Genomic DNA, 15049 nt, shown 5'->3' on the forward strand with positions numbered 1-15049 from the left:
GCAGTGAGCTAATAAATGCATTTTGGATGAGTCAACTGGTGACAGATTGGAATGTTGTGAGTATTACAGAAATTAATATTGTGGCTATTAAGTAGACCCAAAGAACTCTCCTTCCTTTTTCACAAATTGAAAATGATAAAAATGTAGTCATAAGCATTAGACATTTGCAGTACTTGATTAAAACCTAACATTATTTCATCAAGTTTAGGTCTACAAAATTCTTAACTACTTAGCCTTTCTACTGACCTAAAAGCTTTCATACACAACATGAAGGGGATGTTTGATTTTTATTAAGCTCAAATTAATATAACATGGTATTTTATTTCTAAGGTACATTTAATAGTGAACAAATATAGTGGCATTTAGCGCCCTCGTACTGTGATACAAACAAAACTACCTAGTTCCAAAACATTTCATTGCCCCAAGAGGAAATCTTTTACTTAGTAAGCTGTTGTTCTTGATTCATCACTAGGCAGACTACAACCAGTATCTGCTGTATGGACCTCTATGAATTTGCCTTCAAAACAATATGGCCTTTGGTGTTTTGTGTCTTTCAATTACCATATTGTGCAAGGTTCATCTATGTTATATCATATGTCAGTACTGCATTCCCATCTATGGCCAATGGTATTCTGGCATGTGTGCATATACAATGTATATACAGACATACAGATATACAATGCAGACATATAATACTTCCCCCGTCTATTTTTTCCACTGATGAATATTTGGGTTGTTTCAATCTTTTGCCTATAGTACGTACTGCTGCAACAAAGATTTCAAAATAAATATTTACTTGAATGCTTGCTTTTTAAATATTTTGAGTATATACCCATGAATGGAACTTTTGTGTCACACGATAACTCCATATTTAACCTTATGAGGAAAAGCATAGCTGTTTTACATAGTATATCTACTGCTGTGGAATATTAGTTTAAGATGTGTTACATTCATTTATGCTGTGGAATATTTGTTTAATGATGAAAAGATGTGTTGCATTCTTTTATATTGCATTTGTTTAACTTTGTAAAGCTGTGTTTCTTTACCTACCTTAAAAACACCTGACTTGTCTAATAAAGAGCTGAATGGTCGTAGCTAGGCAGGAGAGGGATAGGTGGGGCTGCTAGGCAGAGAGAATAAATAGGAGGAGAAATCTGGGAAGAGAAGGATTAAGGAGCAAGAAAAGAAGGAGAGGAGGATACCAGGGGCCAGACACAGAGATACACAGAGTAAGAAGGAAAGAAAGATACATAGTTTAAAGAAAGGTAAAAAGCCCAGAAGCAAAACATAGTTAAAGAGAAATGAGATAATTTAAGTTAGAAAAGCTGGCTAGAAACAAGCCAAGCTAAGGCTGGGCATTCATAAGTAAGAATAAGTCTTCGTGTATTTATTTGGAAGCTGGGTGGTAGGCCCCCAAAGAGTAAAAAAAGAAAAAAAAAGAAAAAGAAAAAAAAAAAAAAACCAACTACAATCTACAATTTTATATTCCTAGTCAAATTTGGAAGAATTGTGAATTGTTTGCATCCTCACCAATATATGCTATTTTTCATTCATTCATTTGTACATTCACTTAACGGTTGCCTTCTTGCTGGTTTTGCTGTCTAGATTTGTATCTCCTTAGATTAGTAGTGGTGCTCATGGATTTTTTCATGCCTCTAACAGAAAATTGTATATATACTTTGGAGAAGAAATATCTATTTAAGACCTTTCTGTATTTTACAATTGGGTTATCTTTAGTTGCTGAATTATGAGAATTCTTTATGTATTATGAGCACTGGACACAACAGATGTATGAAAATACTTTCTTTTATGCTTTGAGTGGTCTTCTTACTATTTAGTTTATTCACCTTCTGTAAATTTTCTTTCCTTTCTTTCTTTTTGAAGTTTGGCTTTCTACTTTTCTCTAAAGCATCAAAATAGATTATGAGACATTTATTCCTTTAAATGTGTTTGCAACTATAAATTTTTCTAAGAGCACTGCTTATAGCATCTTATAATTTTTATTATGCCATGTCTCATTTTCATTCCTATCAAAGTATTTTTAATTTTTCCTGTGATTTCTTACTTGATCAATTGGTTCAGAGTGTGCTTAATGACCAAGGTACAGAGAATAAGAAACGGCAGAATTCTCAGCCCTAAATGGGATACCTATATTACACCCTCTTCTCCCAAGGCTCAGGGATCACCAAAGAGAAGGCAGAGAGATTGTAAGAGCCAGTGCTAGTAGACGTACACATTAAAGCACTATTTTTTCACATACAACAGGTCATTGCACATATGAACTCACAGCTCTTATAGCATACACAAGACTATGCAATCTCAAGCCAGACAACATCCCAGCTGAGGAGATATAGGCAATTGATAGCTTTCTGAGAGAGGGAAAAATCAGTTTTCTTTAAGGGTGTGGCTGCTGGTAGGTCACCCACCTTCTAGTGGATGCCCAAGCACTAAAGCGTATTACATGGGCAGCACAAATGGACCCAGTGCTGTTATTTTTCTAAGTATGAGAAAGTATGAGGACACAAAGTTGGGTGGGTAGGGAAGGAGATTCGATTTGGAAGGAGTTGGGGTGGGAGTAAATACAATCAAAATGCAAGAATTAATAAATGAGAGTACTTAATTTCCTCAATTTGCAAATTTCTAGCTTTATCCCACTGTACTTAGAGAAAATACTTTGTATGGTTTCAATGTTTTAAATGTATTAACTTCTTTGATGGCCTAATTATAGATTGTCTATACTGGAAAGTGTTCTATATGCAATTTGGAAAAATGTATATTCTGCTGTTTGGGGGTAGATTGCTTTATATATGTCTTTTCAGATCCTTCAATCTTCTGTATGTATACTTATTCTATGCACCATTGAAAATGTAGAACTGATGTCTTTTTAACCAATATTGCAGAACTGAATTTTCCCAGGTTTTGCTTCTATTTTTCAGGTTCATTTTAAAAATACCTTTAACATATTGATGAACTGACCCTTTTTTGTGGTGCTCAAGATCGAATTCAACAACCCGCTTGTCAAATGCTCTACCACAGACCCATATTTAGTACATTGACCTTTTTATCAATATATGTTGTATTTCTTCTTCTCTTATGTTTGACTTAACTCTCTTAAAAATATTTGTACTATGATGGATCACAGAGCCTCACACATGCACTGTATCTGAGCCACAACCCCAGTCCCTCTCTTTCCTCCTTCCCCACCTTTCTTCCCTCTGAAGTCAAATAGAAATGATTTATTGTCAACCTATTCATGTCTTTTTTACTAATGTTAACTCTATTATAGACAGATCAAACATATATTATCTTAATCTAGTTTATTAGGCTCAGGCTTTTATAACATGTTTTCTTGAAATGGTCTCATTACGTAACTCTAGTTGTGGAACTCTCTATGTAGAGCATGCTGGACTCAAGTTCACAGAGAGCTATCTACCTCTGCCTTTAGAGTGCTGGTATTAAAGGTGTATGACACTGCACCTTGTCCCATAATGTTTTAAGTGTTATTTATTTTATTATTGTTTGAGATAAAGTCTCACTCTCTAGCCCAGGCTGGCCTCATATTTGTGGCAACCCTCCTGACTCAGCCTCTAGAATTCTGGGATTACATGAGCAGCAACCATGTCCAGAAAACTCAGCCTTTTAAGGGGATAAATTAATGCATTTATATTTTAAGCATTCAGTAGAAAAGATACTTGCTATTTTGCTCATTATTTTCTTTCTGTATTGCTGTCTTTCTCTGTGCTTTAAATTTTTTATTTTGGGGGCTGGAGAGATGGCTCAGAGGTTAAGAGCACTGACTGCTCTTCCAGAGGTCCTGAGTTCAATTCCCAGCAACCACATGGTGGCTCACAACCATCTATAATGAGATCTGGTACCCTCTTCTGGCCGGCAGACATACATGCAGACAGAACACTGTATACATAATAAATAAATAAATCTTTAAAAATTTTTTTTTTTATTTTGTAATATTTTGGCCATGAAGGAGACAATTTAGAAGAGTATTTTTTCTCATGTTAATATTTTTTGTAAGATCTCTCCCATTGTTTCTTTCTACTTCAAATCTAATTTGTTTTAAAAGCAGTTATGGACAATAAAATACCTGAGATGATCATTTTTCTGACTCTTTCAAATATTGCAAGAAACACATGGATTCAAGAGAACACAGCTAAAACGTGTTGGATTAACTACTGAATTTTTCTTAGATTCGCCTTCTAGTTTCATAGAATTGAATTAGATAAGGTCTCAGAATCAATGTGGCTTCTTGTTTTAATCAGATCTCTACTGCAGATATTGATTTCCTAGTCTTAAAGATCCCCAAGGCTGTGAATTCACAAACTCCTTCAACAGCCAATTCTACCCTCCATTCCTTGGAGTGAATCCCTTTCAGTTTATCCTTAGCTGGACTAGGTGGTGTACCACTACCGTCCCAGCTATTCGGGAGAGGTGAGGTAGGATCACTGGAGGCTAGGAGTTCAAGGCCATCTTGGGCAAGACAGTGAGAGCTTGTTTGGAAAAAAAAACCCAAAGTCAAAACAGCCTGAGTTTCTTTTGAATGGGAAGGTTATTTGTTTCTCCTTTTGTCCTCTTCTTATTTTGTTGGTATCTTTAGATTCTTTTGTTCTTAATTTTGTGAAGCAACAAATATTCTTACCTTCTGGTTTGGCTGCTGTGGGAGTGTAAAGATAGACTTCCAGTAGGTCCATGCAAAGAACACAAAAATGGCATGATAGAGTATGAGGTAGATAACTGAAATTAAAAAAAAATTTAAACTTTTAATCCATTTTTCAGAGTTCAAAAAACCAAAACTAAGTGACAAGTGTCTATCTTTTTCTCCTATTACTACTAGTATTACACTAGTATAATATTCTCTAGTATTACTATGAAATGTTGATTGCTACTATTTTCCCATGCAGAACACCAAATTTTGAACCAGAGACTTTCTGGAAATCATATCCTTTTAAAGCTGTCATGTGATTCTTCAAGTAAAGAGAAGAACTGCCCTTTATGACAATATATGAGACACTATTTTATCTCTGTCAAATGCTATGATACAATTTCCACTTCACTAGAGTTTACAACATGCTTTTTCAAAAGAATTAATTAAGCCTCTGTGTGTGCGTGTGCGCTATGACACACATGAGGCATTCAGAGGATAACTTGAGAGTCAGTCCTCTCCTCCTACCATATTGGTTCCAGGGACAGAATGCAAAGCATCTTTACCTACTGAGCCATCTGGCCAGCCCCAAACATATTTTTATATATGTCACCTCACTTTATTTTCTCAGTAACTTTGTTGAGAAAGATAATGGCATAAGGCAGGTAATTTATCTGTCCAAGATAGATAGCTCATTAATCAAGGTCACACAGTCTGTGATGTAGTCCAGCATTAAATAAATCCAAAGTTCTTCTCAGTAGCTTCATTGACTATATGGTTCGGAAGCAAAAGCTGTGCCTTTGAGACAGATGCACACATGACTCTCCACTACCTGTCTTCTATTTTTGCCTTTTCTACAGCTCAGGGTTGGTATTCTCCACAGAGCTGGTTACAAGATGGAAAGTCACTTTAGTGCAAGTCCGTTAAAAAGACTCAAGAGAATGATGTGATTCAAGACCAAGTCAACAAGGTTCAGCCTCACATATATCTACTCTTTCAGTCCAAGCCCCTTAATACAAGACCTTTTAGGTGTGAGATTATAAAATCTCATTTTAAAATTCAAGAAACACAGAGTAAAAGACAAATATGTACTCCACACGTACATCACACTTCTTAACTGTTCATGTCAAGGATGTGAATCATTCTAGATTTTCTCACATTCAAATGTTTATATAAATACATGCACACAATAAACATAACATCTATCTCTATGACTTCTAAAATTTTGTCTTTCTTGTGAAAAGTTAAATATTCAAGTGGTTCAAAATTTGAGGTAAAGCATATAGTGAAATCGTTGTCTTTTTCAGTTACATTCTCTGTAAACAACCAATGTTATAAGCCATGACTTCAGATTTTATGTTTCTAAAATAACCCAGTGTACTTTGCCACATACAGAGAAGTAGTCTGTACACAGTGTTTTGTAATGTATTTCTTTATTGCTTGCTTTATTTGGAGATTATTTCACTTTATAAAACTTGAAAAGAGTGAACTTTCTCATTTTCTTAAGAAGTCTCAGTGGAGTGATCAGCCCTAAATGTGACATCTATATCATACACCCCTTCCTGTCAAGGCTAAGGGACTGTCATGGTGGGGGGGGGGCATGCAAAAACATTGTAAGAGCAAGAGGTTGGGGAGGACTTCTCCAAAACACTGTTTTCTGAACACAACAAGGGCTGTTTAATAGGAGAACTCACAGAGGCTGTGGTTGCATAAGACATGCACATGATTAAGCCATCCAAAATGCCAGCATGTACTGGGAAGAGGTCCAACAGGTCCCACCCCCTAGCTGAGGGGGCTACTGACAGTTGGTGGCTGCTGAGAGAGCAGAAGTCAGTTTTCTTCAGTAATATGGTCCCTGGTGGACCTGTTCATGTTCCAACTGGTGGTCCTACACACATGAGCACACAGGTAAAGAGTACATGAAGAAGGAAGAAAAAATTGGAGGGGAGGGAGTAGGAGGCAGATTTTATCAAAACACATTGTATACATTATAAAATTCTCAAACAATAAAAAATTGGATTGGATTCTGTTGCGAAGATATAATCTATTGAAGCAGACTGTGTTTATTATAAATTTCAATTTTGCTCTCTCTTGCTAATACAAATAGTGGTTCCATTAATATTTTATATACATGTTATCAGCACATGTATAAAGAACATCTGTAGAATCAATTGAGTGGTGGTGGTGGTGGTAGTGGTGGCGCACACCTTTAATCCAAGTACTTGGGAGGCAGATGCAGGTGGATCTCTGAGTTTGAGGCCAGCCTGGTCTACATAGTGAGTTGCAGGGCAGCCAGGGAGACAGAGGAACCCTGTCTCAAAAAACAAAAACAAAACAAAAAATCTGTAGAATCAATTTCCTCAATTGGAATTGTCAGGTCAAAAGGTATGCCTTTTTCTGATTGTTTCTTTTAATTCTTATAATATAATTAATTTGCACTTTCCTCTTTCTCCCACCAAACCATATGCCCTTCCTTGCTCTCTTTCAATTCATGGTCCCCTTTTCATTAATTGTTGTTACATGCATATATTCCTGACTATAACTGTTCAGTGTGTAGAATGTCACTTGTATGCATGCTCTCAGGGCTGATCATTTGGTACTGGGTGACCAACTGGTGTGCTTTTCCATGGAGAAGACTATTTCTCCTGGTCTCAGTATTCCTTAGTTGGCTGCAGCTCTTCGTGTAGGCGTGAGGCCTCCTGGGCTTTCCCCTGTCCACTTGGGCATGTCAGTTGTTGTCCTTGTTCAGCTCATTTTTAAAGATTCATGCTAGTGAGGCATTATGGGTATAGCTTCTGTGATATTACCAGGAGACACAATCTCATATGAAACTCCCTGGTCCTCTGGCTCTTATCATCTTTCTGCCCTGTCATCTGCAATGTTCCCCAAGCCTTAGCTACAGGAGCTGTTTTGTAGATCTTCAAACTGGGCTCCACAGATATCGTCAAATTTCCATTACTAAAACTTACAATTTTATTTATGTTCTTATCACTAATAAATGAGAGTGCTCTCTTCACAGTACAGCTTTTGTAAAGAATTCTCATAATTTTTATCTTTCTCAAGACTTTAAAATATTCTCCTTAATATGTTATTCTTTGCATTATGATTTTGTTCCTTTCTTAGGGAGAAGGGATGCATTCATTCAAGTTAATTCAGAATGGAATGGGAGTATGGACTCTGGTTTTAAAGGCATCAGAATAAGATAATTTTATGTTTATATTGTCACCATGCACTTCAATGGTAATGAGATTCAATCAGTTTGGTTACATGAATGGATGCAAGTATCCTAAGGGTATTTATCATAGCTTTTATTCCAAATGATTGAGATGGAAAATGTGGTACTTTAACTTGGCCCAAGTTCTATTACACATTAATACTTGGCTGTGCTGTGGAACTGGAAACAGCTGCATCTCATTCCTCTAGCCAATGATGTATATGGTGTGGATTTGTTTTGATAGATATAAAATGAGAGGTCATGAGGCTAAATATCAAAGTCATGGTTATTCAGTAGATTTATAAAGTAGGCCATATTCTATAGATTTTGTAACAGTCTTACAGAGTTGGAGGAGACTATACCAACCGTGCAGTTCAGCCTTCTCAATTTGATATACCTGAGGTCCAGAGAAGGTAAGTGATTACCTATGGAGGGTGTGGAAGCAATGGAATCAGAATCAAGGTTTACTCATTTCCAGTTCCGAGCTCCTTTCCTTAGGGCAGCATACAGCAAATTTCAGTGTGCAGGGGAGTTGAGATGGCACAGTGGATAAAGGCATCTATCAAGTCTAATGTCTTGAATTGGATCCCTAGGACCCAGGTGGTAGAGGAGAACCAACTCCTATAGGCTGTCTCCCAATATCCACATTCTCAGTGTGGCACATGTGTGTGAACACACACACACACACACATGCACTCACTACATTAAAAAAAATAACAAAAATGCACTCTATATCCTTTCCTAAAGACTGAAACAGTATCTGACTTTTAGAGCCCAAGAATTTAGCAACCCACCCTCAGGTCGTTCTGAAGAATGAGGAAAACAGTGCCTTTAGGCCATCTGTTGTCCAGCCTACCATTTCAAGGAGGAAGATTGCTCCAACATTCCTGGCAGACAAGAACTTTATCTCTGCCAATGCTTTGAAGTGACTCTTCTTGAAATACAGAGAGAACTCATGAGTTTCATGTTTGTGCATTCCTCTGTATAGACAATGCCCCCAGCTTTGCTCTCAAATATGTGGCAATCTAGTTCTTCCTGCATTAAAAACATGCAGCATATTTCTCCCCTGTGCCCTTCTCTCCTTGGATATTCCTTGAGACAGGTTCTCACATTGTAGTTCAAGCTGGCCTGAAACTCACTATGTAGCCAAGAGTGGTCTTTTCAATTTTCCCATCTCACAAGTGTTGGAATTACAGACACAAGTCACCACACCTGGTAGGCATACTTTTGTATAATTAATTTTTGTGTCTAGAATAACCATCCTTGTAAACCACAGGGACACTGAATCTTTTTAAAATATGATGCTCCAGTGAGGTTTCAAATCACTAGAGAAATCAAATAGCTTATGAACTGTAACCCTGAGCTGTCACTACTCACTGACATTGAAATGAAATGGAAAAACATCTTTTTTTTTTAACCTTCAGAAAACAGGCACAGTGGAGCCTTCGCTTATCTGGCAGTGATTAGTTGTGGAGCATCAGAAGCTACTGGAGTTGGGGTTACAACATGAAAACCCCAAGTCTTTCAAGTGCCTTTTTTCTTTCCTTTCACCAGATGCAGGGGTTTGCAAGATGACCAGAACAAGGCCAAATGCCAAAGGAAAAAATTCCTCTAAGCACGCAGTTGTTCTGCATTTCATCACTGTGTTGTAATGTGGGCAGCCCATTATGGAATAGCTTCTGAAATGAGAATGACTACTTAAGTACTTTCCCTAAAATAATGCCTCATAAACACCTTGATAAAAATCATGCAAGCTAAAATGACATGCTGGAAGGAGCTTTACAAAGTTGTTATTAGCAACATCTTTGGATGGTAGGCCGCTTTTGCTGTTTTGCTCTCAGGAGGCAGTGGGAAATGTGTGTGTGTGGGGGGGGGAGGTGGAGACTTTTGCATACATTCCTGTAGGCTTAGAAATGGATGTTATAGACTGTTGTGAGTGCAGCAAGAGGGGCAAGAAAGTGAGAAAGTGAAGCAGCTTCCCTACACATTCCCAGACACAAATGCCAAGGCTGTTACTGTGGCAACTATCTAACATACCTTTTCTTTTTTCTTCTTTAAAAGCTATTGTTAGAGGCTCTTTAGTTTAAAAAGAGATTATTTTCTGTAACATCTTTCAAACCAGTTGATGACTAAAAGCATTTGTGTTGGTAGTGAGGGAAAATTGGGAGAGAGGAGTATCTTGCAATTATGCACTGTAATTCAAATAGGAACAGCAGCCGTAGATCTAGCCATTGAGAGTCCTTATTAAAATCTCCATTTTGGCTCGGGAGAGAAGTTCTCCGATTATGATGAGGGGAAATTTGCCAGCTAGGCAGTTAGAGCTCCTTTGAGGGGAACACTTAACGATGAGGTGCTGCTCCTGACACTCCTCACTTCACTTGCACTGCCGTGGGAACTCCAGCAGAGCCGGGGCTTGTGTGGCAGAGAGTTGAAGGGGACTGAGGAAAGAGACCCACAGTTTTTGTCCAAGGTTCTGAGAACATTTGATGAAAATTGAAGACTTACTCACATGTTATTTCCATGATTTATCTAACCCTAGCATCTGAATTTTTATCAGTTGGTTCCAGGGTTTAGCTAATTAACCCCTAGGAGTTTCTCTGATAGTGGTATAACATTCTGGTGGCATGTGGCGTTATATTTTGAAAAGCATAGTTTCTTTCTTATTAATGTCAACTTCAAAAGTTAGGCTTTCATCCAAAGTATACTAATTGCCCACTAGGCATCTACTGCTCATCAATTTATATAAACTTTTTATAAAGCTGGTTGTTACCAACTCTTTTTAAAGTTTCTAAAAAGATTTAATTTATGTTTATAAATTAATTCATTTTATGTGTATGTTCACCACATGTGTGCTGTGCCTGAGGAGGCCAGAAGGAAACATCTCATCTCCAGGAACTGCACTTACAGTTGGTGGTTGTGAGCCACCAAGTGGGTGGTGGGTATTGAACCTGGGTCCTCCACATAAACAGCAAGCAATCTTAAACACTGAACAATCTCTCTGGTCCCCACCTATGTTACCAGTTCTTGAAGATTACATTATGAATTTACCATCCATTATGCAAAATGGAGCTTCATTTTAGTTGGCATGAACTAGATCACTCTCTTTGCACTGTACATATACTAGGAGAGTACTTAACCACTGAACTATACCAATATCCTGAATGTTAGCATTTTCAAGTTCCAAGGAGCTTTATGGTTCCTATGCATTAGGAGTTGGTACATAATGCCAAAAGAATACATACATTTATGGATGAGAATTATAGTATTAATCTTTGTCAACGTGTTCGAATTTGGAATCGCCTAGGAGACACACTGTTGGGTGTATCTGTGAGGCTGTTTCCAGAGAGTTTTAACTGAAGAAAGAAAATCTATCCTATATGTGGAAGGTACCATATTGTGGACTAGGGTCCCAGACTGAATAAAAAATGAAAATAAGTCAATTGAGGTCCAGTATTTATATCTGTTTCTTGATTATCAATGCAATGTAACTAGCTGCCTCATACTTCCACTAATATGCTTCCCCCAAATGATGGATTGTAACAACTTATGGGCTGAAATAAATCCTTCTTTAATTTACCTTTGTCAGATAATTGTGTCAGATCAAAACTAACTAACTAATCTATACCCCTTTTCAGTTTTTTTTTCTGTGTTAAAGAGATCTGGCACTGAGGTATCAGGTAAATCATAATGGATTTGGAGTCAGACGATTGGTTTGTACTCTGGCTTTGTGATATTGTGATATATGTGGTGATATTTTATTTGTGCTCTAACAAATAAAGCTTGCCTTGGGATCAGAGGACAAAGCCAGCCGCTATATTTAAGTCAGGCAATGGTATCACACACCTTTAATCCTAGCATTCAGGAGGCAGAGATTCATCTGGATCTCTGAGAGTTCAAGGCCACATTGGGAACAGAGCCAGGTGTGGTGGCACATGCCTTTAATCCCAGCACTAGTAGACAGGAAGTGATAGAGCTGGGCAGAGACAGAAAGTAAGATGGCAGAGCACAGAAAGGTATATAAGGTGTGAGTATACAGGAAGTAGCTCTCTTGGGCTGAGGATTTCCTAGCGGTAAGTACTTGTGGCTGGATGGTTCTATTCCTCTGATCTTTCAGCTTTCACTCCAATATCTGGCTCTGGGTTGTTTTTTTTTTTATTAATAAGACCTTTTAAGATTCATGTTACAATTTAATAACAGTGTATACTTGGGGTGGGGGTGATGCTCTATAGCAGAGCCCTTGCCTGGCTTGTTCAAGGCCCTGAGTTTCTTTCCCAGAAGCAAAACGAATATCAAACAAAAGGGCACTGGGGAGATGACTCAGTGGGTAATGTGCTTGACAATGAGGTCCAATGCAGTTGCCCAAGTACAAATGCCTATAATCCCAGCATGCCTACAGTATGGGAGATTAAGACAGGACATCCAGCAGTTCATGGGCAATCTAGTCTGTTTCTTTTTAAAGATTTATTTCATTTTACATGTATGTATGTGCTCAAGTATATGTATGTAGGTGCACCACATGCATGTAGACGCCCCCAGAGGCCAGAAGAGATCATCTAGAACTGGAGTTACTGTGAGTGACAAAATATGGGTTCTGGGAACCAAACCTGAGCACTCTGTAATAGCAGCAAGTGCTCTTTATCACTGAGGAATCTCTCCATTCCACTAGCTAAAGCATGGTTAATGAAGCATAAGAGACCCTGTCTCAACAATGTGGAAAGGTGAGGATCAGCAGTTGAGATTTGTCCTCTGATGCCAACGTGTGTGCTGTGGTACGCATGTGCCCACAGCCACATACATATATACCCATAAGACACATATACCACAAAACAAAGCATTCCCTCCAAATTATGTATTCTTGAGAAGCCAGTTAGCCATAATATGTACATACAAATACACATGTATGTAATACGTACAAAATATGTTTAAATGTATCAATAAACAACATTTATAATATACACAAAAATGCTTGTCTCACAAAGTTTTTATGAGTACTAATTTTTTAAAATGCATGCATACATCTGACATATTTGAATAACTTATTAAACCATTTATTCTCCTTTTTTTCTTAACTCTTGGTGGTTTATATTCTAAGAAATGGTAATAAAAATTACATAAGACTTTAGGGGGCAGAGACACCATGGGTTTGTTAAAAATGAAGAAAATTGTTTGTAGTCCTCTACTTGATGTCTAGCCAATATCTCATTGAGTCATTCATGTTGGGTATATAGAAGTAAACGGGGGCTAATCTTTTTGGTAACAGTATTTGGCTTCCCTCATAGCTCAAAAGAGATAACTGGGATATCATTAGTCTGTATGTACAAATTGAGTTAAGGGATCCTGTTGATTCCACGCTGTTAGGAATGTTCACAGCAGACTTGAAAGGGAAGCAGCTTACCTGTTGTCTATATGGTGGCTGGATTTATGAATCGATTCTCTCTGGCTGGGGAAGTGACAGGAGCACTTACTACCAAGCAGAGGCTGGCTCCCTTCGAATATATTATATTTGGTTGATTCAACCTATAAATCTATCTCAGTAACATGATGCTGACTTGATTTTAATATCATAAAATGTCAAAGTTTTAAGGCATTTGGGATGTTATTTGGCATAATAGTCTAGAAGACACGCACACCTGCTTTACAACACCCTTAATAACCAGCTGTCTAGCTTTTGTTTCAATATTTGAAGTAATATGGAATCAATCAACTCCTAGGGGGGTCAGTGCACTTATTGCTGGAATATTCTGTCAGACTTATTTTTATACAGAAAAATGTTTCCTGGCAACACCCTCCTATTGATCTTAATTTTGCTGCATGGAAAGAAAAAGAGATTTGTTTAAAAAACTGAGGCCTGTACCTACACTAAATGTTTCACAACTCAATGAAATGGGCAAAAGACTTAACCAGATACTTCCCCAAAGAAGAGTTAGATGGCAATGAGTCATGAAAGATGCTTGGCATCTGTAGTCATTACAGAGCTACAAGTTAGAGTCACAAGGAGACATTGCTTCAGACACAGTATGAAGGATAAAAATAAAGCTACAAATGAGTAACAGTGACAGCAAGGATTTAGAGCAACCAGCATTGCCATATACACTGGTAGGGAAACAAAGAGGGCAGAACATGGATGTAAACACTTTGACAGCTCTTTATCCAGTTAAACAGGATACATGAGCCCCAAATCCTGCTCCTTAGTATTTACCAAGTGAAATAAAGACACATTTCCACAAAGGCATATATATTTCTTTCACTTAAAAAAATTGGTTCTGGAAATTTTAGCACATGGCAGCCAAGCACTCTACCACTGAGTTATGTCCTCAGCCCTATACATGTATATTTTGCTCAGCTTCATTCAAAGTAGCTCAGAACTGGAAAGAATCCAAATGCACCTAAACCAGTGAACGAAAGCCCAAATTGTAGTACAACTGCAATGTGCACCATTAACTGACAATCAAAAGCAAGAAACTATTCATGTGTGCAGTGACGTGGAGGAATCCTAAAACTGTATACTACTACGAAGTCACATATAAAAGGTTATACACTGTATGATTCAATTTATATGACATTATGAAAAAAATAAAACTATAAGGGACAAAAAGGAAAATAAGTGGTACAGAGGTATGGATGAGAGAACTGTTTGCTAATGGGGCAGATGTAATAATGAGAAATAATGTTAATATTTTATATTTTTAATTATGGTGGTGTTTACATCATTATCCATATTTGTCAAAGGTCATTAACCTGAATACTTAAAATTGCTTCCTCCCAGTTTTCATAAATCATATCTCAATAAACCTGACAAAACCAGAAAGCAAAGAGATCTAAAAATGAGGCTTTTTCTTGAATTTTTTAATCATAGCTTTTCTGACATTAAGCAAAATAAAAAACAACTCTAATTTCCCAGACTAATATTTTTATTTTTTTCAATAGCTATATTCAAAAATGTTGAGCACTCTAGACTGTAGAATTGCAAGCAGTGTTGAGGGGTGCACAGGCCAGGGTGGGAAGCATTGGGTTTACTGTGGCAACTTGTCTCTCTGTCTCTCTGTCTCTCTGTCTCTCATTATTTTGATGAGATGGTTTCTTTTTTTCTTCTCTTCTCTTTTTTTTTTTTTTTTTTTTGTTGAGATAGAATCTCTATATAGCCCCGATTGACCTGAAATTCACTATGCAAAAGAGGCTGG

General features: G+C 37.4%; 1 protein-coding gene across 1 annotated transcript in view; it reads right to left on the minus strand.

Moving 5' to 3' along the window:
* Positions 1-15049, minus strand: part of Zdhhc15 (zinc finger DHHC-type palmitoyltransferase 15) — a 92331-nt gene that overhangs the window by 50275 nt on the left and 27007 nt on the right. Inside the window, exon 3 of the mRNA XM_036175518.1 lies at positions 4652-4746. Within this exon, the coding sequence (XP_036031411.1) occupies positions 4652-4746 (95 nt within the window). The remainder of the gene's footprint in view (positions 1-4651; positions 4747-15049) is intronic.

Source organism: Onychomys torridus, chromosome X (assembly GCF_903995425.1).
Source record: "Onychomys torridus chromosome X, mOncTor1.1, whole genome shotgun sequence".
NCBI lineage: Eukaryota > Metazoa > Chordata > Mammalia > Rodentia > Cricetidae > Onychomys > Onychomys torridus.